The 25,467-nt window shown below is 38.4% G+C and overlaps 1 protein-coding gene across 1 annotated transcript in view; it reads left to right on the top strand.

The window, feature by feature from the left end:
• The window catches only part of LOC109450795 (doublecortin domain-containing protein 1), a 74,658-nt gene that overhangs the window by 7,818 nt on the left and 41,373 nt on the right, over positions 1–25,467 (top strand). Inside the window, exons 2-10 of the mRNA XM_074336164.1 lie at positions 175–356; positions 3,147–3,239; positions 7,367–7,466; positions 8,937–9,072; positions 10,668–10,827; positions 14,480–14,638; positions 15,746–15,946; positions 21,101–21,194; positions 23,420–23,590. Of these exons, the coding sequence (XP_074192265.1) occupies positions 175–356; positions 3,147–3,239; positions 7,367–7,466; positions 8,937–9,072; positions 10,668–10,827; positions 14,480–14,638; positions 15,746–15,946; positions 21,101–21,194; positions 23,420–23,590 (1,296 nt within the window). The remainder of the gene's footprint in view (positions 1–174; positions 357–3,146; positions 3,240–7,366; positions 7,467–8,936; positions 9,073–10,667; positions 10,828–14,479; positions 14,639–15,745; positions 15,947–21,100; positions 21,195–23,419; positions 23,591–25,467) is intronic.

Genomic DNA, 25,467 nt, shown 5'->3' with positions numbered 1-25,467 from the left:
CCTCTTTAATCAAAGAAAACAATTAGAATTGTCTGTAACATCTAAGATGCCCAATACATATTTGATGAATGAATGAAAGATTAAAGGTATAAGCAGTGTGTTACTTTTTTTCGTATCTAGAAGTAAATCTTTTTACTTATTTAAAATCAATTTTTTTGTCGTTTCTTTCTGAAGGACTTTGATTGGCCAATAGAAGGACTGCTTGTTCCAAACAGTCCTTCCATGAAGAAACCCTTCTGTAAGACACCTGACCAATATGTCCGTGTAAGACTCAGAGTTTTGCGGAATGGAGACAAGGATGCAAACAGAGCCCTTATTGTCATCAGTCCAGACATCTCACCTGAATGGAAAATGCAGTAAGAACAACTTTTTTATATTTCTCCTTACATACACTTTCTAATTTCTACAAACTTTTGCCTTCTTGATTGTAGATGTTTTTCTGAGAGAATTCTATGTTTGTTTTTTAAAAAGGGCTCCCATGTTACTATTTGGAGATGAAAATAGATACTAAGATTCACTTAATTTCCATGTCAGGAACTTAATTTGAACTCTTCTGATTTAGGCTGGGCATACGAGAAAATAATGAGTTAGAAATCAGTAGTTCTGAAAAAAGTTTTATGATCAATGTCTATTTGGAATTAACATTCTTTGGTTGTTTTATTAATGTATTTTGCAATAACTGAGTTCATAAATTGCTTCTTAAACATAATTTTATAATTCTTAAATATAATTCTATAATTTATGTAAGTCATTATTATATATAATTATTTACACTTATATCTCTGGTATATTTAACAAATAAATATAGCGCTCAAAATATAACTTCACATAGTTTATATCCTTGCCTTGGAGTAACATTTTAAAAGTTTATCATCCTAGAAAAACATTAATCTGCCCTTCAGCTTATGTTGTGAGATTGGAATAAAATCTTCTCAGTCAGTATTTCTCCAACACTGGAGAAAAACCACCTGCTATATTTTCATTGCATTTTATGATAAAAGGAAGCATAGATCAGTACAACGCTCTGATGTAAAGAATGAGTTAAACACATTGTTTCTCATATGATTAGCAGTGATATAACCTCTTGACCTTTCTTTTGAGATGTTTAGAATATTTGAGGCTGCTGATTATAGTTTAATATTGCTTTCTTCACATTGATTAAATATACTTCATACATCGCTGAACAATGAGTAACATTTAGATCGGCTGTCCACTGAACTGCCTTGTAAAGATGATAAAGTAAAAAAATTAATCTTCAAAGTAAAGTCAAGCCTGAAATTGAAATCTTTGACGCATACATTTCATAATTAACTCATTCTGCTAGATGTAAAATGTGAGGGTAATGCCCTTAAGGTAGCATGCGACTTTTGTTTTACATCCAAAATTAACAAATAATTTCTGTCCCTTCCTACATTCATTTTTTTCTTATTTTATAACATCTTTAACTGTGGCTTAAAGTTATATACAGGTTTTGTCTTTCCTCATGATTTTTTTTAATACATTTTATTGAGGAATATTGGGGAACAGTGTGTTTCTCCAGGGCCCATTAGCTCCAAGTCGTTGTCCATCAATCTAGTTGTGGAGGGCGCAGCTCAGCTCCAAGTCCAGTCGTCATTTTCAATCTTTAGTTGCAGGGGGTGCAGCCCACCATCCCATGTGGGAATTGAACCGGCAACCTTGTTGTTAAGAGCTCGCGCTCTAACCAACTGAGCCATCTGGCTGCCCCTCTCATGAATGTTTTAATGCAGGCAATCCAAACATAATTCAAGAGACTTGTTAATTGGGACAGCTATTCTCACAGAGTGTTTGCTGGTCTCTGCTGTCTATGTTCATGGAACAGTGTGTCCTAGTTAATCAAATATTCACTTTGTTCACTACATGAATTAATTATTCCCCAATAATTTAAATACACTTGACACTAAAACTCTACTGCATATAGATGAATTTTTCTTGGCTGATTCAGAAAGTTTTCTACAGGATCATCAATAGCGTTTCCCCCTCAGAGCTGTATGTAAGTACTGGTAACAGAAGGTTGAAATGGCAAGAGTTCTGGCTAACATTACAGGGTGGCCATGTTGCCCAGCTCCTGAGGGCACTGTTTACATGGTATTCTAGGTGAGTGGCACACCAGACTTGGGCAAGGTGGAAGCCTTGCTATGCTACTTTTAATATATCCAAGTTAAATATCTCCTCTTCCAAGATAAATAAATGCTAACAACATGTAGGCTACATTACTTTCATTCACCTGAAACTTATTGGTAAAAAGAAAGAGGGGTGTACTATATAGTGTCTTTACAAGCAAAATCAGGCTAGAATGAAATATAGGTCCAGTTTAACCAATCCTGCTTTGATAGTATGCTATCCTTTAGTTATTTAATGATTCATTCTTGACAGTTTGAGGAATATTTGTTGTTGTTGTTATTGTTTGGTTTTCCTCCATCTACAAAGCCAAAGGAAGATCAAATAGCATTTGCTCATTACTTATTGATTGTTATCTTTGTGCGTAACAAGATCTTGTCGTGTCAAATTCATATAAACAGAGACCATTTCTGTGTCACAGGTGAATTTCATCTTTCAGAACTATCAGTTAAAGAAAATTCTGTAAGTGATATTTTAAGGAATTGTAAGAGGGAAGGCTCAATTTGAAACCATAAAATAAGCTTTATAGTTTTCTAACTTGAACATTTTAAGAGATGTATATTCCAAGTAAGCATCTGTTTTCTATGGTCACCATGTTTTATTTTTCAGTTTAAAATTGTTTAAGTTTGGCGTGATTACCTATAATATATGAATAAATGTATGACTATGAACAATATGTGAATAAAACATCCCAGGCAAAATAACATCATCTCTGCATTTTCTTCAGAATGGATAAATTCACATCTCAGAGTGCTCAGCATTAATAGAAGAGGATTAAAGTATTGAAAATGTATTTTCTTATATAAATTGCTCAAAGTACAAATGTTCATGAAATTTAACTTTTAATTGTGATAGTTTTTGAAATCCTATTTTTTAAAGGCAGATTATTTTAAGACAAATAATGATAAATTAAAACCTCATGATTTTTTTCACATATTTAAACAAGTTGAAAGATAATTGGCAATACATACTGATATATCAATCAAATCTTGGATCATTTCTTTCAGAAATGTTGACACTGACATGAAAGATGATGTGAAAAGCTGTGTCACTAAATATTCAGAAACAAACCAGACTGAATTTCATCAACTTTTGGAGAGGTAAATAGTTACTATCCCAAATGCAAATGTGTTTTCCATTCAAATGCCTGAATGATTATGTGCAATGCATAACACAAAATACATATGTACCTGCATAAGAAAACAGTTGTTAATATAATAATTCTGGAATTTTTAATCTGTGAAATACACCAACTATGTCAATCTGTTATACCAGTGCTAGTTAGTACATATTTTCCTCAAATTTCAAGGCAATTTTCCCTAGCTTCTGAACTACCAACTCTGTAAATATATATTATTCCCATTTAAAAAAATATATTTCAGAGTTTTACAGAACTTTTCTTTGGTTTATAGTTGAGTTGATGGCAGAGTAGTTATCTACTTTAAACCAATTTTTAAATGTCACTATCATATGTCTTATTTGTGAAATGTTGTAATTTTCTTTTGATCAATATTTTCCTACCCAAACAAAAATTATTCCCATAGAGTTTGATAACTGTTGAAGGTAGAGCACTGGGTACAATCTTTTTTTTGCAAAATATGTCTTGTTGCATATGAGGAGGCAGTCTTAGAGAATTTAAGGGAAATTATGCTACCTGTTAGTTATTTAATACTTAACACCAGAGAGGGCATCGTTTATTATTGTTGTTGGTTCTTCCGTCTACAAAGCCTAAGATCTAATAACATAATAAGCCCATTAAAAAAATAGATATAGGACTGTTTTGTCAATGCCTTACATCGGGCACCATGGAGTGTTGGAAAGACCATTGGATTAAGAGTAACGGGAACTGATTTTAATCTCAGGATTGCCATTAACTAGCTGGAAGACTTCAGCAAAACTCTGCCTTTCTCAGTAGTCTCATTTTCCTCCTTGTTAAACAGGAGAGTTGGATGAAGAGCTAAGAGGCAGGCAAGAAAGAATTTTATTCTTTTCAATATCTGTTGTGTTCATATCCTGTGTATCAACCAGACTTGGATGTTTCGCAGGAGAATTTTGTTTGTTTGTTTTTAAAGGGCAAGATGTTCCTTGCTCTCCGGAAACTCTTAATTTGTTGGGAAGAGAGTTTGCTTACTGAAACAGAAAGCCATACAGGGCAGTATTTAATTGTACAGAAGTGAAAATGTTCAAGAGATCACTTTATCTAGTATAACCAGGAAGGAGAGAAAACCTTATTAGGGGCTGCCATCAGGGAGAGCCACTTGGAGAGGAAAGAGAGAGATATAAAAATAAAGAGATACAGAGCAGGAAGATAAAGAAGAAAGCACATACCCATATCTTCTTGTGCATTTTGCTACTGTTTTAAATACCTGGAAGAATGTGGTGGGGCTCCTGGGCGGGAGTGGGGAGGCTCACAAGTGATTGGAGGAAGGGAGACTCCACTATTGCAAAGCTGTAGCTATCTGCAGACCTGGGAAACACTGCTCCCACCTTCTGTCCCTGCCCTTTTCTCTCAGGGCATCCCGGGTTGTGTTGAAATACAGTCCTCAGGGAACCGCACCATCTGACACTTCTCCTCTACCCCAGTCTGAGAAAGCAAAGTCAGAGAGAAGACTCTTTCTCTCTGGACTTTCTATACTCTCTATAGTCCTTTCTGGACTCTCTATAAATCCAAGCAGTCCACATGATTCCCTGTCCTAACTCCTGGTGTGAGAGTCAGAGGACTTTCTTCCCAGTGCCTTTGCCTCCATGTAACAGAGAATCCCTGATCTGTTTGCTCAGCATCCCAGCCTGTCTACTCACTTTGTAGATCTAGTATCTTATTGTTCTATGATGATGTCCTCTCAGGAGGCCATATGATGTAGTAAAAGACCCAGAGAGATTTAGGTTGGAATTTGAGCTATTGTTCTTACTAGTTATGTGACCCTGGGCAAAGAATTTAATCTCCAGTCTGTTTCCTCATCAGTAAGGTGGGCCTTCACAAATGGTGTGAGAATTAAATGAGAGAGTAGACATGAAATGCTTACAGTGATTGGTCCATTTTAACAATGTGTTGCTGATTTTTATATGCCAGAAGTTTACAGGCATTCACACACTCACTCAGTAAAATATCCCTATTAGAAAAGTACAATTATGTTTGTTTTTTACTGATGGGGCAAATGAGGCTCAGAGAAATTTAATAATTTCTCCAAGGTCATACAGCCAATACATGCGAGGGCTAGAATTTGAACCCAGGCAGTCTGACTCCAGTGTCCACATCCTTATTAGGCACTTGAGAGCCAATTCTTCTCTCTCCTCTTCCCATTTATATTGACTGGCATGTGACCTAGTTAGAGAAACACAGAGGACACAGCTTACCTCAGTCCTCTCTAACCCACTTACGTGAGCCAATCAAATTCAGCACTGTTAAAACTAGGGTTTCAAAATAGGAAGGAAGAAAGACTCACCAACCACCCCTTCCTTCTAATCTCCCACTTGCTGTCCTAAAACAGGATACTCCATAGTCCAAACATTCTAGGAAAATTTGAGTGGGAGCGGATATGATGATGATAACTCTTCTTAGGTCAGGCTGGAACTGCTTGGTCCTATAAAGATATCAATTTCGGGAAAGTAGAAGGAATTAAGTTGGGTTTGGGGGCAGTACCCAAAGAGAATCAGGCAAATCTTGCGACTGGGGCTCTATCCTCTTACAGTCCTTCCTACCTCATCCCACCAACTGCAGGTGAGAAACACAGCCCAGTCCTCATTGGTCCATCGGCTTCCAGAGTTGTGACTTGAGAAGCAGAAATATAGTTCCCACTGGCTTATTTCTTTCGAAGACCTCTCAGAGAAATGGAGGGCCTAATTATCTGCTTTTTCCCATCTTTGGAAATAAAATCGAGAAATATTCTTCATACAGCTCAGTCTTCCTGTTGAGCATAAAGTCACTTCTAATTCATTTGCTATCAAGAGTACATTCTAATATAAAACATATTACCCAGAATCTTTCACTTTCCTTTTTCCAATGGCAGGATCCTCTCAACAGCATCCTTTAGGAAATGCCCGACCACTCTCCTTTAGCTCTCCTTCCTCTTCTCCACAATTCCACCTCTTTACCTCCAACCTCCATTGGTTATATAGATTCCAGTCTCTCCCACCTCCAGTCCACCTTTCGCCTTTCCCACAAGTAACGTTCTAAAAAGCCGATCTGATAACACCACACCTCAGCTCTCATACCTTCAATGGCATCCTGCTGTTGATGGGATAGGGGCCAAGTTCATTAATCTGGCATCCTACGTGCTTTCAGTTAGTTCCTGTCTTCTTTCCCCACTTCATCTGGCTCCTCCTCCTGCCCACACACCCAGCTGCAGCCGTGTAAAACTTCTCTAGGTCCTAAGCCTTCTTGATGACTGCCCACTCATCTGTCAAGGCCCAACCCAAGTGGTACTTCCTTAGACAAGCCTCCCCTGGAGGAATTCATTATTTTTCCTCCGTGTCTCACAGGATCCTGGCCAGGTGCTTATAACGGCACCCACTTCTTCATATTACACTTGAGTTGCTGACCTGTCTCTCCCCCTGACTAGAGAGGGAGTTCCTCAGGGAACAGGGAAACTCTGTCATTCATCTTGATATCCACAGCGCTGGCCCAGTGCTTGTTTGGGGTGTGTGGAGGGGGAGGGAGGGGATCACTGTTTAATATTTAACCTGGTAAAAAAAGAAAAATTCTGTTTCAAAGGAAGTTAAAGGGCTACAAAGATCACTCCTGGAGAAGGGAGCTGAGGAAGCACTTGGTGATGGATGTGACTTTGGAGGCTTTGGAGAGAGAGTAGAACTTCAACAGTAAAAGCCAAGGAAGGTATTTTAGGTAGAAGGAAGAGCAAGAAAGTGGGAAAGTGTGGGGCATATTGAGAACTGAAAAATCAATAATGATATGTCTACCTATTTATTGATCATGCCTGGCACTGTGCTAAGCACTTTGCAAAATCAACTCACTATCTTTACAGCGACCGTGGAAAGTACATAACTTATTTAGGCTTAGAGAGTTTAAGTAATGCCCATGTCCCACGGCTTGGAAAGGGGGAATGGGATTCGAAAGGGATCTGTCTGACGGGCTCCAGAGCCTCGCTCTGGCCACACAGTCCTACAGAGAGAGTTGTCATTAATGCTCCAGGCCTCTGATTTCTTTTGTTGCGTCTCTTCTCTGCTGGAAGTTTTCTGCATACAAGGTCACTTTTTGTGTCTCTTGTTACAGGTGTACTGAAATTTTAAATTTACCTTCTGCAGCTCGGAGACTGTTCAATGAAAAGGGGAAAGAAATCTTTACCCTGAAAGACCTTCAAAGAGACCAACTGGTAAAGACATGGATGTGAAACTGGAAATACTAATATATAAATACTACTAAAATGTTTTAAAGTATAAGACTTCCAAATTTTACTCTCTTTTCTCTTTTTTTTTTCCCCTCAGAATTATCCTAACTCAACAACCATTAGAAAGTGATATTAATAGCTGACTAACTGTTGAGAGCTTACTGTGTGTCAGGCATGATTTTCAGGGCTGTACATGAATTAACTCATTTAATGACCATCACAACCTAAGAGATGGATGCTCTCATTTTATAAATGACGGAGGGAACTAGGGAAGACCAAATTATTAACTACTTGCAAGTGATATTCTACTCTGAGGGAGGTAGATGCTCTCCTCTTTTTGAGGCCTTCAAACTATAGTTGTTCAATGATTTCTTACTTACTGATAATATCCTCTTTTCAGAAAAAAAAAGTGGTATCTTGGTTTTCACACACTCTATTTGGGTGGCTGGAGAAGGCTGAGAAGGACTTTAGCAGTCCAGCCTTTCCTCCTATTTATGGAATTGGAGGTATGAAAAGAATACCTGCTTTGACCGATACTGGAAATTCTTTGAACAGAGAACCAAGCTCCCACCACGTTATCAGAACTCAGTTCAGGCTCTGAATGTAAAGATCCTTTGAGAGAGTCTTAAGTAGAAGTACCAGTGACCCCTGTCAGAGGCAGCGTAACAGAGTGGATGGAGTCTGTTGTTCTTGAAGACTGGCAGATGTTCTTGTGAGCTGTAATGCCATCACTTGCAAGATTTATATCTATATCTATAATATAAAATATATAATATGTAATATACAATATACTATATATAATTGTGTGTATATATATATATATATATATATATATATAATTTTTTTGCTGCAGTGCTCATTTACTGTTATTTCAGAAAATTTAAGGTAGATTGCATTAAAACATGATACAGAAGATGAATTTAATTTAAAGACAAGTAGATGAGGCCACCAGGGCAAAGGGAGTATGAGTGAAAGGAGGGTAAGATGGAGCCAGCAGTGATTGCTATACGATCCTGTATATTTGTGACAAGTAAACCTGTCACTGTTCTGCGCAGCCAACATGAAGATGGAAACGTGAACAGTTACGGGATTAAGTATGTCTGTAAGAGAAAAAGAAATGTGTTGTTCAAAAACAGGAAAAATTTGAGAAAGTTTTTCCTGGGTCCTCATATAGAGTATATGAGTCTGTGTAATGATCAGTGAATGGCCTCAAAAAAGACAACACTGAGTTTCTGTTTTCTCCGATTCTTTCGCAATACATGGAAATATATCTCCATTTTTTTCTCACTTGTATTTATTTAAGGACATTTAAGTAATACATATAAGGAAAATGAAGAAGAAAAAGTTAGCTATTCATCTGTTACAGGCCATGCTGATTGTTTCCAGTTTGGGCTTTTACAAATAATGCTGCTGTGAATAATTGTATATGGGATCAAAGGCTCATTTCTTTGATAGGTGTATGTTTCATGTGGAGAACATTGGATCAATCCTGACCTGTCCATTGCTCAGCAGAAGAAGCAAATCTTCCTGAGGAACTTAGCAGCAGATATTTCTAAAATTCAAACCTTCTGCAGTACTCGTAAGATGGAGGGTAAGTATTGGAATTATTTACCTTAATATGTACAGCCAAAATGAAATACTTGATGATACGTTTTTTTTAAAGAAAATCCAAGTTTGTTTAAACGGCTCATATTTCACTCCTGCATCTTGCTGTTTAGCTCTTTTGACTAATTTTTATATTCAATAGAGTTGCATAGTTTCATTCACACTACATTTTGGATGTGCAGAGAAAGCATACTTTATTTTATCTTCAACAAATAGGGCTTTTTTTGTGAGCTGCGTGTACTCTCACCAAGGAAAACACAAATTTTTGATCAGGTTTAAATTTTGTCCCAGTCATGAATTTAAATAATCCCTTTAGTGGGAGGGCTTGCTGATTGCCCAGTTTCCAGAATCTCACTTTAGTTCCTTTCTGGAAGGAAAGGACTTGGAGTCAGCTCCTTTTGCTTTCTGGGCACTGTTGGCTGAAATCCGTGGTTGGGTGATGGCGTTTATTCTTTTGGCTCAGACAGTGCTTTGGGTCGGTGGTGCCTCCTGCCTGCCTCAGCCTCTCCTCTGCTTCCTCTGGCCCTCTGAAGCATGGTCGTGGTTGTGTAGCCGTCTCTGCAAGTCTTTTCTGCAGGACCCCTTGACCTCTGCTTGGCAACCACTTCTGGAAGATCCCCCAGTAAGGCACTTAGTAGATCCTGGCTCATGTCTGCACCTCCCAGAAACCGGATCCAAGTTCAGATTGGTGTGGTGTGGCAAGGGCAGCTTGAAAGGTGACTTGCCACAGTGTCCTGAAAATGGGCAGTGTCCACAATGTTTTCTGGGTATAGCTACGATACCTGAAGTGAAGGATATAGGGGAATCAGATACCCCATACTGGTTTTCGGCCTTCCTCTGTCTTCTGCCTCAGATTCCCTCAGGCCCAGAAATGATGGGTTTTCTCTAGATCAACCCTGAGGAAAGGCTTAAACCCTTGAAGTGCTAAATGGGAGCTAAAGGTATTTGGAAAAATGCTAAATTATGACAGTGTCATCTTGACTTACATGGCCATTGTCTTATGGCCATATGCTGTGCTTGAAAGTTAAAACTATCTTTGCGCCTTTGCTTTCCTTTTGTAATGTTTCTCATCTCCTCGTGTTCTTCCTCCTTCCCTTAAGGCTGCTGCAGGAACCAGGACAAAGCCCTATACACAGAAAGGCAACAGAGAAAAATTGTTAATATAATTTCAAAAATTACCCTGTTGTATATATTTAACACTGTATAGTAAACTTTGCATGAGCCTTTCAGAGGATTGAGGACCTTCACTGAGGAGTTTAGGATCCCAGAGAATGATCTGGAGACATATCTCTAAATAATGCAGCCCATTTAAGTAGTTAGAATTTACAAAAACTTATTTTGGGAAAGACATATTTTTAGTGTTTTTGACTAAGAACATCTTGAAAAGAAAAAAATCAACAAAAATTAAGTGAAACCCAATTTATTAATGTAAAGAACAATTATCAGTTACTCTTAGACTTTGTTCTCTTACACCGAATAACTGGAAATTTTCTGCATTTTTATTTTAGCATGTGTTTGCAAATTCCTAGTTCTCTGCAATCGTAACTAATACGTGGTAGCAATTTGTGTGTTTCCGCTCAGCTCTTGTTTTAGAAATCCAAGGTGACATTGTGTCTGGAGCCAAGCTTACTGTGCGTCAACCTATAGCAAGTTTCGGAGAAGAGAAACAAACAGTAGAACCAGAAGAAGAACAAATGCAAAAAAATGCTTTAACAACGGAAAGTGCTTCCAGTAAAATTCTGTAAGTAATCAGTGTGCCCAGAAAAGCTACCTGCTTGGTATTTGAACTGAGTTCATTTGCTTGATAACAGCACAGAGCCCATTAAGGGAATCCACGCCAAGTTTCTGAGACGGATGTCAAGTGAAGAGCTAGTGTTTAGTTTCCTGGCAAAAGGGTAGAGCTGGAGCTGCAGTGTTCAACCATCGCAGTGATGTACTTTCAGGAGTTTGGTTAAAATGTGACTCTTTTAAAAAGACTAGAATCTTAGAATTGCAGACATTTATTTGAAGAATCCATCATATTTTGTTTCCATAAATGTGGACTTCGGGAACAATTAAGTTTCTTTCCTAATGTAGGTTCAAGTTGGATGCATGTTAATATATGGTTATCATTCTGGATCTCTGATATAGCTTTCTGATTGGTCTTTATATCCATAATCTTCTCTTTCTAATACACCTGAAGTTCCATCTATGGGTAATTATCTTTCTAAAACACAATCCTTTTTATGCGGTTCTTTAATGCCTACCTCTACAGACAGACAGAAAAAACATTTAGTCTGGAATCCTGAGCCCTTCTGACTCTGGTCCCTGCCTGTCACTGACCCTCACTGGTATCCTCATGCCCACCTCCACTCTACCTTTTTTATTCCTGCCACATGAACTCCACGCTTCAGCTCAGCAGCTGGAGAATGGAGAATGTGGCCTGCTCTATTTATGCACTATAGCAGGCTTCTGAGTCACGTACTCATTTCTCTCCACCTGAAGCGCCTTGGCGTGCTCTGTTCTTACCTTTGGAAGGATTCGTCATCATTGAATTCAATCATGACAATGATCATAGGTAACAATGTTTCCTCCCCACCCCTGATCCCCCAAACAACCACCAACCTGGGAATTCTTTGAGAGCAAAAACTTGGTCGCACATCTGTGAAGAGCAGGGTAACTGACATTAGTCATTATTTATTGAATAAATGAAGGAATGATTGAATGACTTTCCAAATTATAAAACCCAAAATAGCTGACCAATTACCATTGCAATAACTGAAAATTAATTTATATATCACCATTATAAACTGTTTTGAAAGATTGTTGCTATACTTAAAGAATATCAACTTTTATTTTAGGAACCAAACTTTTTCATTTTGAAATTTACATTGTTCTGATTCATAGATTTCATCAAAGTGGGGCGTCCTGGAGGTAAAAGTGATTGAGTCCATTGAGACCATAATGCAGGAATCTCCTGCACATTCTAGGCCGGCCCTTTTGATAGTATTTTCTTGAATATGCCTAGTAACAGGGAGATCACTATTTTACAAGGCAGCCCATTTTAATGTTGAAATAGTTATTTAGAACATCTGCATCCAATGATTTCATCTGTTTCTCTGTACTATGCTCTATTCCTCTTCTACTTAAATGTCCTTAAAATACTCAAAGCTCACCATCAACAGCCCACTGGGTTGTCCCTTTTCCAGGCGAAACTTCACGAGTTCTTTGAACCGTTTCTGATGACTCCATCCTAAATCATCTCACATTGGAAAGTCACTAACATTTCCCTGGACTTTCTTAGAAATGTTTGCTTGACAATTTTGACATATTTGATAAGTGGGATGATTTAATGATTTAAGAAGGGACATCCATACAGCAGGAGGCTAGAATATAAATCTGGAAGGAAACCTTTTGATAGACAGGTTCTACGTAAAGGTATTTGGTAGAAAACGTAAGAAGCAAATGGGGAAGAAACTCTGGGAGCACTAACCTCTGCTTTGATGCTTTATGGGAGAAAAGGCTTCAAAGCATGGAGCTTTGGGGTGCGGGTGGGGGGAGCTTCCCTTTTCCTCACTGCATTATGGGCAGGCCTTGCCCATCTACCTCTTAACCCTCTTCTCCTACCTTTCCCCTCACTCTCTCCATACCTGTCACACCAATGTCTCTGTTCCTCAAATGAGCCAAACATAGTCCTGCTTCAGAGCCTTTCCAGTTGTTCTTTTCTCTGCCAAGAATTCTCTCCCTCCAGGTCCTCACATGGCTGACTCCTTCCCATGGTCCAGGTTCTCAACTCAAATGCCATCTCTAACAAGAGCCTTCTCTGACTCCATTGCTAAAGCAGACCCCACCCCACGCAGGCCAAGTTCTATCACAATATTCTGTTTTATTCCACTTATGGCACTTGTCTTATTTATGTATTCATTTACTCGTCTATTATCTCTCTCTTCTTCCCACTAGAATGTAAGCTCCATGAACCCCTGAGAACTTACCTGTTCTGTTCATCATTGTACCCCAATACTTAGAACTCTGCACCTATCATAGACAGATGTTAAAGAAATGAATGACCAACTAAAGAATGATTAGTTTTATGAATGAATGAGTGAATGAACAAAATGAATGAATTATATGTAAAGCAAGATGGATTTAAAAATAGCTGTTCTAAAATTGACTTGACTGTACTTCATTAGTCTGGAAGCCCAAGAGCATCTAGATAAATTCCAAGTTAGCAAATGAAACATTTGGATTTTGAGGAAGATTACTGTTTATACCCTGCCAAATATGACCTTTCCAACCCACTCCTTTCCTCAAAGAAATGCAGTTGGTGGGAAAGCTGTGTGTTTTATTTTTAACACAAGATGGCACTGTAGTGTTTTTTTTTAACTGACTGAGTTTTTTTTTTTTTTTTGACTTGAGAAGCTGCTTGTGCTTCAGTTCTGAATGAGGCAGTTGTTACCCACCAGCTTCATATCCACATGTAATGCTTCCGTTACATTGGAAAAATGTATGGTCTGTTCTGCTAACACAGACATTGTCCCTGAAGATTTTGGTAATTTCATATTGCTTACAGTTACATCAAATTACCACAAGACCTTGACAATCATAGCTTCCCCCAGAGAACTTTATTTACACATATGCATATTTGGGGTACTGAAATATATTTGCTGCCTTGCCTGTATATTTATCCTGCCTTCCGCTGAGCAGTTCTCATAGTGTCATGATCCCACGGAAGGCAAAAGTGCCCTTCCAGTGGCCTGGAACATGATACACGCAGGTCTGTCTGGTGGCTATGCTACTGTGCACATCTTCATCTTAACCAGAAACCAGAAGGCTGGCACACTTATTCAAACGATGGTTATTTACTGTAAGTGTTTTAGTACATTATTCTCTATCAAAAGCTGGCACGTATGTGCTGATGCTATTTGAGTCTCCCTAGATGTCTTTATTGACAGGAAACGTTAAGTTAATTAAGATTACTTTAACATTGGCTAGTGAATAAACTTCATGAAACCCAATAATCTAGGTTGTACTGTTCCAGGCAGAATTATGACCCACTTGCAGGGTAGGGAGAGATCTTATTACATATTCGTTACGAATTTTTTAAACTATCGTGTAGTCTTAATCTTAAAATTTTTGAAATAGAATACACGGCCCCCCTTTTTTTTCCTGAGTAAATATAACAAAGATGAATGCTATTTATTATGTGATTGAGGAATTTTATTTATGTCCTTATATTAAAAGATGTAAATTATGTTTTAGTAGGATGTAGATTTGCAATGTTAAGCACCATTTTGGAAATATGATTTGTGGATCCACTAATATCCTTCAGGATATGACCAGACTATACCTCAGAGAAAATTCTCTGAGTATAAATCAGAATTCGTAGACTTGTGTTTGTTTCTGAACCTTGATAGAGATTCACATGCAAGAGCCCATCTCCAAATAAAGGCTTGTCACACACTTTTCAAGTACGCCTGGCAGGAAACTTCTCATACCTTTGATGAGGGTGACAGTTTGCCAAAGAAAATAGAAGAAGAGCTCTTCAAAAAGGTGGAACTACAGAAGAAATACAGGTAAAAGTTGTTAGGGGTTCCTGTTGGAGATTTCTACCTGTTCTTAGATTCGCTTACTTTGGGACAGAAATATCCCTGAGGGTTTGCATTGCTGTTGGCTTCTGTTTACATCAACATACACATTTCGGTTTTTCTTGTGTTTTTGATTGATGTATTTGCAAGTGTTAGTGGGAAGTTCCTTCTCATTTTAGCTGTGTTTAATTTCTTATTCACTGCTGTATCTTTCTGTGAAAACAGTAAGCTCATCCAACTTTGCCTCTTGAGAACTTAGCACAGAGCTTATAATATTTGTTGAATAAATGTGTGAATGAACTTATAAATAAATATGTAAGATGCCCTGATGTCTTTAAAAAATTAGTAAAATGCAATTTCTTCCTTTTTAATTTTATTTTTTTTCTGGTCAATGTCCAGTGAGATGACAGGAATCTATAGTACTTTGCATGTTCCATAATCTTTAGACATTAGCTAAACATTACAGCAGTTTATATGAATTAAACAGTTTTGGTACTTCAACATTTAACATTCATCCATACACATAGTAGGGGCTTAATAGATGTTTATAAATTAATTTAATTACCAATACATCGTGATGTTTAATGTTTAATAAGCCTGCTTAATGCCTTAAGATCTTTAAGTAAGAGATTGCTTTAAATTAACTCATTAGCATATCATTCTTTTCTTTTATGATATTGTATGAGTTGTTAGGGAAGATTGAAAAACTTGGAGAATGATATTCTATTTGCCAGGGATAGTGTAGATAGAGGATGAAACCAATCATGGTTTAAACGGAGCTCCTTTATATCGCTCTGGTTTGATTCTATAGCTTCCCTACTTCTCCTACTTCTGTTTCCTCTTTAACTAAATGATCTCTTCGACCGAATTTCTTTTGTCTTTGCTGATGAATTTCTCATATTGGATAAATATTTCTGTTAGAAAATAAACTCAGAATTCTACTTTTCACATCAGCTTGGCAGTACGAGGCCGACAGCATCGCTGCTGTCCTGATGATAACGCCTCACCATTGTCGCTCGCCACGAGAACCTGCATCTCCAGCAAACCAAGTTCACGGGGCATTTTCCTCCACTAATGGGATTTTCTTTATCTCAGCCATTCTCCAAAACAGAGTAAATTGCAGAAGCTTTGCCACCAACAATTTGAATACAGAGATGGGCGAATTATAAGCCGTGCAGCTCCTCAGCTAGTCTTGGGGGTGCCAGGTCCTGGCTTGCGTTCAGGCACGGAGGTAGTTTTGGTGGAGAAAAAAGCGAATGATAGCCATCAACGCTGGATGCACAAGGAAGGCAGCAGGTAAACCCATTATAGTTGGGGGTTGATATATCAAAAGGTGACTAGGAGCCTAAGAGAACCAGCATGATCCCCAAAGAGCAGGCAGGGGTATATCTGAGGACTTTTAGATTTTCTATTTGACATAATCAGTAAGATTTTATCCTACTCAAGGAAGAGAAAGAGAGTGAAGTCAAATGTAAATGGTCAGTAGTCTACATACAACTTATCTACTATCGATTCAGATATGAAATGTGAAATCTGACCTACTGGGTTCATAGTTTTAACTGGCCATTGAGGTCAAGAGAAAACTGGACCCTCATCTAATTTTATTTTTATAATTTGAAGGGTACAAGTAACATTTCAAAAAAGTCCCCATTTAAAAAAATTTTGTAGTACTTTTTCATTAACTCAATCTCCTGCCCTCCCCTCTTGCATAACTTCCCTCCCTCCCCTAGTCCATCAGATAACCAACTGATATGGCTTCCACTTCCACAGTGAAAATGAATTCTCACTTTTACAAATATATCAAACCAATCCAAGGCTGACCCTTGGTTGGATCCAGATTCAAGCCAACCACTGTCAGAAAGTTATTTCCAAATCAATCAGAGGAAATTTGACAGTACCACATGGTATGAAGGAAGGCTTGTTAATTTTGTTGGGTGTCATCATGGTTGAATGGTTATGTGAAAAAAATAAAAATGCAATCATATATATATATATATATATATATATACACACATACATATACACACACACATATACGTATATATATAGTAGTATTTACAGATACAATTAAGAGGTATCAGATTTGCTTTAAACAATTCTAGTAAAAGCAAAAATTATTCAAGTTGAGAGGGGAATGGATGAATCAAGAATGGGAGATTGTGGATAGCTGTTTGGGTCCATGTTGGTTTCTTACACATTTCTCTCTGTGTTTTTGCATGATTGAACATTTCCTTAATAAGAAAGAAAACAACTCCTTGGTTTTTAGATTGGTTTGTTTCAGCTTCTACCATTAGTGTTATGTGGTGGGTCTCCAGGGGCCTCTTCAGTCTCTTGAAATACTAGACAAAATTTGTGTATTGGTTCAATACATTCCCTGCACCCCCTCCCCCTTTCCCCCTCCCCTCCCAGCCCCCCACCCGCCCAGAAACTGCTGTGATTTTTCACTGGATTCTCAAAAGGTTTGTGATACAAAAGACTTTGGAGTCACTGCTTTGAGAGAGATTGCTTAAGTTTCGTCAGGTGGCAGCAGAGGGCTCAGCGTGGGCTGGAAAGGAGCTAGCCTTACTCTGCTCGCTGTCTAAGGTGACAAAGCGGCCAGGAAGGAATACTTGCTGAGCTTGTCTTAGAGAAGGCTGAGAAGCCAATGTGTAGACAGACGTGGTGAGTGTGCTCCTTGGCCCCATTCATCCTAGCTAAGCTGTCTTTGCAATGGAGAACTAGGAAGCAGGCTTTTGTCCCTGCAAATGGCTTGCTTTATGGGACCAGAATTCATTCATTCAGCTGCAAAGGGTTATTATGGGGCAGTGTTTTGAGTGCTGGTGCTTTAGCAAAGAACAAAACATTTAAAAACCCCTGCCCCTACAGAGCTAGTGCTACCGCATCTCTACATTTCTGGAACTTAGCAATACATCTTACTGCCTCGACTTTCTGTATTATAGTAGAGATCCTGCTTGAGCTTAAGTTGGAATTCAAGCATGGCTGATGAATGTTGGTGAGCAAGCATGGGGAATGTGACCCTTAGGCAGGAGAAAGCCAAGCGAGATGACTTTGACTCAGAAACACTTGGTCATTGGAAGAGAGAGTCAAGTTCTAAGTCATGCTGAGTGTCTGTTACTGGTTTTGTTTTTTCATACTGAGTGCTGTGGAGAAAGCAGGAGGAGGGGAAGGCTCTTTAGGTGAAAATAGAAAGAGAAGTTTGTTAAAACTCGGAAATGTCAGACCACGACCAGCACTGCTTTGGAAAATCTAACCACGTGTAATACAAAAGAGGAGAACAGTCTCCTTCCACTTTCCAAAACACTCTTCAGCTTGGTTGTCTGGAGGTCTCCCCATGTCAAGCCATCGAAGAGAAGACCACTTGGCGGGAGATGGTGATATTGATTGATCCCTGGTCAGAAACTTGAGAGTCTGGAGAGAAGAGGTGGAGCAGTGAGGGGGAAGGGTAGTAGGACAGGATTTGCTCATGAGCACGTGTGTCACCATCTAGGGACTCTCACAAACACTTGCAGAAGTCTTGATGATTAGGTACAAGCACAGTTCAGAGGAATATATATCCTGTTACAGAAGTGTGTCTGCATAGTGACAGTAATTCTGAGCTTTCTTCCACATTTTCCCTCGGCATTTTGCTTTGTTTCCTTTCATGTAATCAGATATCAAACCTATTTTTTGTGATAAGCTGGTGAGACCGGGCACATTGGTTGCACTATGTTGCAGAAACCTGTAGAAAATTCCATGTATGTGAACCAGTGTTTTGATCCTCCATATTTTGCCCATGCAGTCAGTTTGCATTTAGAAAAGCAACTGCCCATTCCGAATTTGTAGGCATAGAGCTCACTGCCGACATCCTGGGAGGTATTAAGTGGCTGTCACTGTACCGAGAATTTTCTACCATTAGTCCTTTCATCCAGGTCTTGCTGGGATAACATGTTTTCTATGCTGGAAATATAAGAAATCAGTGAGGGGGCACTGAAAGGTAGTAGGAAATTGCCAAAGACTCATGCACTTGATTCCCAGCCCTACAGAAGAATGGCCCCTGTCAACCTTTGAGATAATTTGGCATCTTCCCCCAATTTTCAATTCTAGCACAATCTGAATTAATCATTTTGTCTCTAAAGGGAAATATGAAAATATATGAAAAAATCATCAGGGATGAAAATCCCCTCACAATTGTAGAGGGGGAAATATAGCATCAGGGAAAAATGTGGAGCTGAAAGAGATCTTAAAAATCTTCTAGTCCTAGTCACTCGATTCCACAGCTAAGGAAACTGAGGCTCCAGGAGATGAAGTGACGTGTGTGTGCACATAGCACATGTTAACAGAGGAGGCAGTGATATTGTGCTGGGTATTGGTGGGACATGGAGTCATTTCCCACTTTGCTGTTTGGCACATGGGGGTGTTTTATGTGAAGTCTATAAGCTCAGGCTTCCTGCAGAATGCAGGCGCTCCTGCTATGGGCGAGTGCCAATTGACTGCACTGTTTTAAAAGGAAAAGAAAACCCAACACTGTCGTGTCTGAGCATGGCACTGAAGCATGGGAAACGTTGCTACATCCATTCCAGTCAGCAAAAACGTAGAGATAGCTAGGTAACTAATCTTGGCATCTCCGTAGGTCATTGCAGAAATATGCACTTATTCATTCATGTGAAAAATATTGAGTGCCAATAAGAAAAGTATGCAACATGCTGAGGCTGCAGAGATGAACAGTATAGAGGATCATGCATTGCACAGTCTTCAGAAATGCTTAAAAGGAATTTGATAAAATTCAATACCCATTTTGGATTTAAAATGATACTTCGTTAGCTAAAAATAGAAGGAAGAAATACACTGTAAGATTAATAGAGATCATCTTGTAGCACTCAGAGTAATGTTGAAAATTCGGTTATAATTTGACTGTATTCCCCAGTACTTTGTGAATTCTTTATAATGAGGATACATTGTTTTCTGTTCAGAGATTTAAATGAGATATCTGGAATTTTTTAAGTCTTGAAAGGAAAAATGTATTACTGTTATAACAGATCCCCTCCCACCTTCTCCTTTTCCCTTCAATCCCACATCATTAAGTTTTCTATTCAGGAAGAGTTGTGTTTTCCACAGCAGGAATGCCACTGCTGGTCTGTAATGTAACTCGGCTGACCGATGTAAAGAACTGGCTTTTTCTATACAAACGAGAGCCTTGAATGTTCGGTTTATTTGTGCTGTTAAGTGATGCAAGGAAAAGAATGTGAGGGTTTTAGCTTAATAATTTTGATTTTGTTTTTCAGTCAAGGAGGCTTTATGTTAGCTCCATTATAAAATCACTTAAAAAGATTCACCATATATCTTGGACTTTTAGGGAAAACTCCTTTAGAAAAAAATTTGAGGGAAAGCTATTTAAAAAATCACAATGATTAATAATGTTAATAGTAGCTAATACTATGTGCTACAGGCCAGACAACATTCAATGCATTTTATATGCATTAATTTAATGAATAGTCCTGTATGCACCATTATCCCATTCTACAGATGAGGATACTGAGGCACAGAGTTGTTAAGCAAAGCAGAGCTACTGAAAGGTAGACCCAGGACTCAAACTTAGGCATTGTGGCTCCAGAATCCATGTTCTGGATTCACACCGCCACACTGCCTTTCATAAATTCAGTGGGTGAGGAGAGTATATCAGTCTGGGTACAATCTGGTGACAGAAACCATACAGTGATTTAAACAGGGGAAGTTTAACATAAAGAATTATTCAATGTTGATAAAAGAGTAATTATCAGATCTTTTAAGGAATGAATAAATTCTATATGGTACTCCAGGGGTGACGTATGCAAGGAAGGACCAACTTGGAATTATTGCCCTCCCCCCATCACCCCCTTCCCCCGGCCCCCAGGGCTGGAGTTCAGAACTCCCTGGAAAAGGTGTGGTTGCAGCCCGCTGGATGGCAGAGAAGTTTGCTGGTTTGCCCGGCCAGACCTGGTTTGTGGGTGCTGCACAAGTAGGAAGCAGCCCTCTGGAACATATAGGGGGGTGCAGCTGGTTGCTGGGCACATGAGCATAAGGGAATGGGGGTGCCATTGTGGCAGAAGGCCTGGAGCATGTGGTATCCACGTCAGGAGGGCTGCAGATGATCAACAGGCCAAGTCGGGGCAGTGAGGGTGCCGAGGGACAATGCATGCTGGGTACCTGGTTGGGGCAGAGCATCCCTGATATCCCACCATCCACCCTGACCCCATGCTGCAGCCAGAAAGAGCAGAGAGCCTCCTGCAGTGTTCCTCCAGCACTCTCTAGAGAGAAAGCTTAACATTGTGCTTACTGTACAAATGGCAGAAATGCTGAAAGGATTCGCATCCCTTCACATCCGTTATCGCAGAGCAGGTGTGGAGTTGAGAGGCAACACACAGATACATGGTACAGAGGGACCGCTAAGCTACTCATGCTGCCGGTAATGTGCCTCATCCTGTTTTCCCCAAGGACCTTTCACCTGGTGAGCAACCCAGACCTGGTGCTGGCAGTGTCTATGACCAAGGCTAGAAATGAAGCCCGTGGCTATCCAGTTATTGTTCAGGTAAGGTATAAATAGGCTGAAGAGCAATCGTGGCCCTTGATTTAGTTAAATTTAAGTAAAGCTCCTTGTTGTGGAGATTGAAAATGGATGCCACAGAATGCGATCTTGAATGCTGTTGCTACAATATTTACAATAGTCTGCTTAGATTTCAAGTTGAGCATGTTCATGTAGCTCTTAATTTAGTTGAATCCAACAGATGGTGGTTGTGGGCTTGCTGCATGTCAAGAGCGATGCTAGTTCCTTAAATCAAATCCAACAGCAAGCACGAACCATGTCCCCCTGGCGTTCATCGTCTCAGTGGTGGGTGCAGTCAGGGAAGTGGCTGTTCGATGCACATGTTGTAAGGTCAGTGATCAGACACATATGCAAGTCCCCTCTTGCCTGGCAACTGGAGGGAAAGAACCTGGTCGGAGGGGTCCTCCTGGAGGGTGTGAGCTTGCCCATGTTAATTCTAAGGGACTCATTTGAAATACACTTAACATACATTTGTAAAGACTTACAGAAGCCGAACAATTTCGGGAGACTCCAGAGAAGTCAGACTTTATTTGGGTTTTGGACAAAGACCTAGGGAGTTCTTTTTTTTTCTTTTTTCTTTTTCATGTTTGTCTGTCATCCTCACTTACTTAAAGCAAAGACACTCCTAGACGAATATGTGTTGATGTGTTTCTCCTTGTTAGGAGGACAGAGAGTTTAGAAGTGTCCCGACTCAGTGTTTACTTTCTGTATCCTTTGCAGTATTTCCCATCTTTTTGTTAAACAGAATATATTGTCACTAAATAGCATTTCTTTTATTCCATGCTTTTAATAGCAAATAGGCAACTTGTTTTGCAGGTCCTGAATCCAAAATCGGGACACAGCAATCTGGACAAATATCAAAGCTTAATTAAGTCTTCTATCCTAATGATAAATATGGACGAAAAATGTATTTTAGGAGACACAAATATGGACTAAAATTTATTCTTAAATAGATAACATCACATTCTTCCCTGTCAGGTGCCTCTTTGGCAGTGAGATAAAATCTCATGCAGATACAAATTTAGTGCTGGGATCAGTTTCATAAAATTATAGATGTGGATGTTTTCCCTTAAGGTTCCCATTTTATAAGAAATGAGTTTGATCCCCAGGTAATTTGTATTACCTTTCAAGGTTTTTTTCTTTCCTGGTGTTTCATTTTTATTTCTTGAAGCAATCAGTTTGTGAGAAAATATTAAAGTTCATGTAAATTAATAAAAATGAGGCCTGTTAGGTTAATGTTACTAGGCCCCCCCTCTCCGTTCCTTGAAATATAGTCTTTGTTTTTATACCTCTGAGGGATGTTCTATTGTCTGACCTATTAATCACTTCTTAAGACTCATTTATTTTCCTCTTTACTATCAATCTCTCCTTGGTACAGTGAGTGTTATTCATTATAAAGTTCCTTGAGGTGTCATGATATGCTAGTTGGAACTAATCTACCGGTTTAGATTCTCTTAAATTGAAACTCCTTGGTTCTTTACTTATGCTCAAACCAGGTCTTATAATTAGAATAAATATGCTGTTTCAAATACAAATAAAACTGACTCTACTCACATTAAAAAAAACACCAAAAACTCCTTGGTTATCAGTGAAATGTAAATTAAAATATTAGCAATGTACGATTTTTCACTTATTAAATTGATGATGTTTTGGTAAGAATGTGAAGAAAACAGGTCATTTCTTATAACATTGGTGCAAGTGTAAACTACCATAACCTTTCTAGAAAGCATTTTGATATGATGAAACTTTATTTGTCTTGAGGTATTTTTTCTAAAGAAGTTATGGATTTACACAAAGATTTATCTTTATAATTGTTCATTGCTTTTTTGCTTATAGTAAGGAAAACTTGAGAATCTACATATTTAACTATTGTGGATTGGTAAAATAAAATATCCCTAAGATCAAATAGCATATATCCTTTAAAAATGTTCAAAAAAGAGTTATGAAATATTGTTAAATAAAAAAAGAAGAAAACCAAAGCTGTTACCAAAGTGTATGTTTTATAATTCTACTTTTGTAAATCAAAGAATGCATATTTATAAATATAAAAATATTATGTATATAATTATGAAATATCAATAGTAGTTACACTACATAGTAGAATTATGAGTAATTATCTGTAGTTTCTGAATTTATGCAGTGAAAACTGTGACTGCTATGACCAAATCATAAACTGTCTCATTTGACTCCATATTTTGTCTCTTTTTCAGACATATAAACCATATAACAATGGGACTTCCAATCAAAAGTGGAATTACATTGAAAATGGGAAAGCTTTTATGGCCTTCCACAGCACTGCACTGGATAAGGAAATCACAGCAGCAAATTATGCTGGTATTTGTACGTCCTCCGTGGTTAGAGAAGAAAACGTTGATCAGCCAGTGAGTGGTTCCTTTCTACAGAGGATAAAAGAAAAAGACGGGGGAAATGGGGTAATTTAATAAAAGAAGACATGATTTCTCTAGAAAACCTGTGTTCACATGAGTTAAGCACTGATTTGTGAATGAAATCACATAGATACTGGGATTCTAGTTAGGAAAGAATGAAAGAATATTGATATTACCCGCTGCTTAAAATATTTTGCTGCCTCCCTATCACCATCTTTTGTTCATCATCAGTTTATAGAACACGTGTGAAGGAGGCTGATCACACATACTCCACTCCCACAGGTGTCCCTGCCACACTAGATGTCACTCCACTCCAGAACACATACTTAAATGAAAATGAGTGACTTTTAACTGTATTACATTATACCAAGCTTTGGCCTAAGCATACATATACTGGCATTTGTAAAGAAAATCATTTCTCAAGTTTGGTCCTTTCATTTTTATTAGTAAGGATGACTTGCACCAAACTTTACAAATACCTGAGATATTGTGGGTTGGTGGGTCAAGCCATCTTGCTGTTGATGACGACCATTGGTGTACAGAAAATTAAAATCTCATCATGCACACCACAAGACCCTCCAAGACCCTCTTTACTCTGCTCCTCAAATGTCTCTAAACCACTGCTGTTTCTTGACTCATTGTTCTCTAGCTTTTCTGAATAAGAGATGTCCAAACGTACCACACCATTTTGCATCTCTCTGGTTTTGACTGTGCTATCATCCCCTGTGCCTTTTCCTCCTTTGTCAGCGAACTCAGACCTGTTAGCAAATGCGCTGTCAGACTAGTGAGGTTACCTTAAATGGAATCAAATCAACTTCAAAAGGACCCCACTGTCCGAATACAAAGCAATTTAAGCCTTGGTATGACTAATGAGTGCAGTGTATTGACATACATTAGATATGTTTAGATCCCTATGTTCAGACTGATATTAAACAATAGCAACAACAACGACTAATTGGTCACAATTAAATGATGCTGTAGCTATAGAACCAATTCATTACTTTGAAAAGTGGGAAACAAAGAATCAAGCATTTATTTTCTTCCTTCCTTTACGAACTGTATGTCACGATAACAAAATAGTTGGTGAGAAGAAGTCTCACTTCACAGAAATATCCCAGCTAATAAATGCATTGGCACCAATTCATCATGAAGCCCACACTTTTCTATATAAATGATTCTGTATGTAATATTCATTCAGTTCCATCTGGGAGTGGACATTTAATTTTCTGCATCCCAGTAATTTGTAGAGAAATGGAAATTCGATGTGCATATGGAGAAATCCATAGTGGAATTTAAGAATTACATTTTCGAGAGTATCATCTAAATATTGGTTTTGAATTGAGGTAGCTCTGTGTACTTAAAGGGAGTAGGTGATGCTATATGGCAAAAGCAAAAAAGCCAAGAGCTTGGAATCAGAAGTCACAGTTTTATATTTCAGCTCTGCTGTGTACTACTCGGGTATCCTTGGATAAAAACTTACCTTTCTGATCCTTTGTTTTGTCATATGTGAATCGAGAATGAAGATATTAGCTCTGACTTGTGAGGAACAAAGCAAATTAGAGAGTCTATATGAAATTACTTTAAAATTTTATTATGGAAATTTTCATACATATTCAAAAGTAGACAGACTAGTGCAATGAATTATCATATTCCTATCATCAAAATTCAACTATTTTCAACGTTTTCCAATGTTAGCAAACCCCCAGACGTGATATCAATTTAACCTCAAACTTAAGCATGCACCTCTAAAAAATTTGAACATTTTCTTACGTAATCATTATGCCAGTGTCACACCTAACAAGATTAACGATAATTCTTCAAATACCTTGTTCTTAATCATATGTCCCAGGTTCTCTTAAAAAATTCTCCTT

Source organism: Rhinolophus sinicus, linkage group LG06 (assembly GCF_036562045.2).
Source record: "Rhinolophus sinicus isolate RSC01 linkage group LG06, ASM3656204v1, whole genome shotgun sequence".
In the NCBI taxonomy this organism is placed as follows: Eukaryota; Metazoa; Chordata; class Mammalia; order Chiroptera; family Rhinolophidae; genus Rhinolophus; species Rhinolophus sinicus.
The sequence above is the reverse complement of the archived record's forward strand: the minus strand, read 5'-3'. Positions and strand labels throughout refer to the sequence as shown.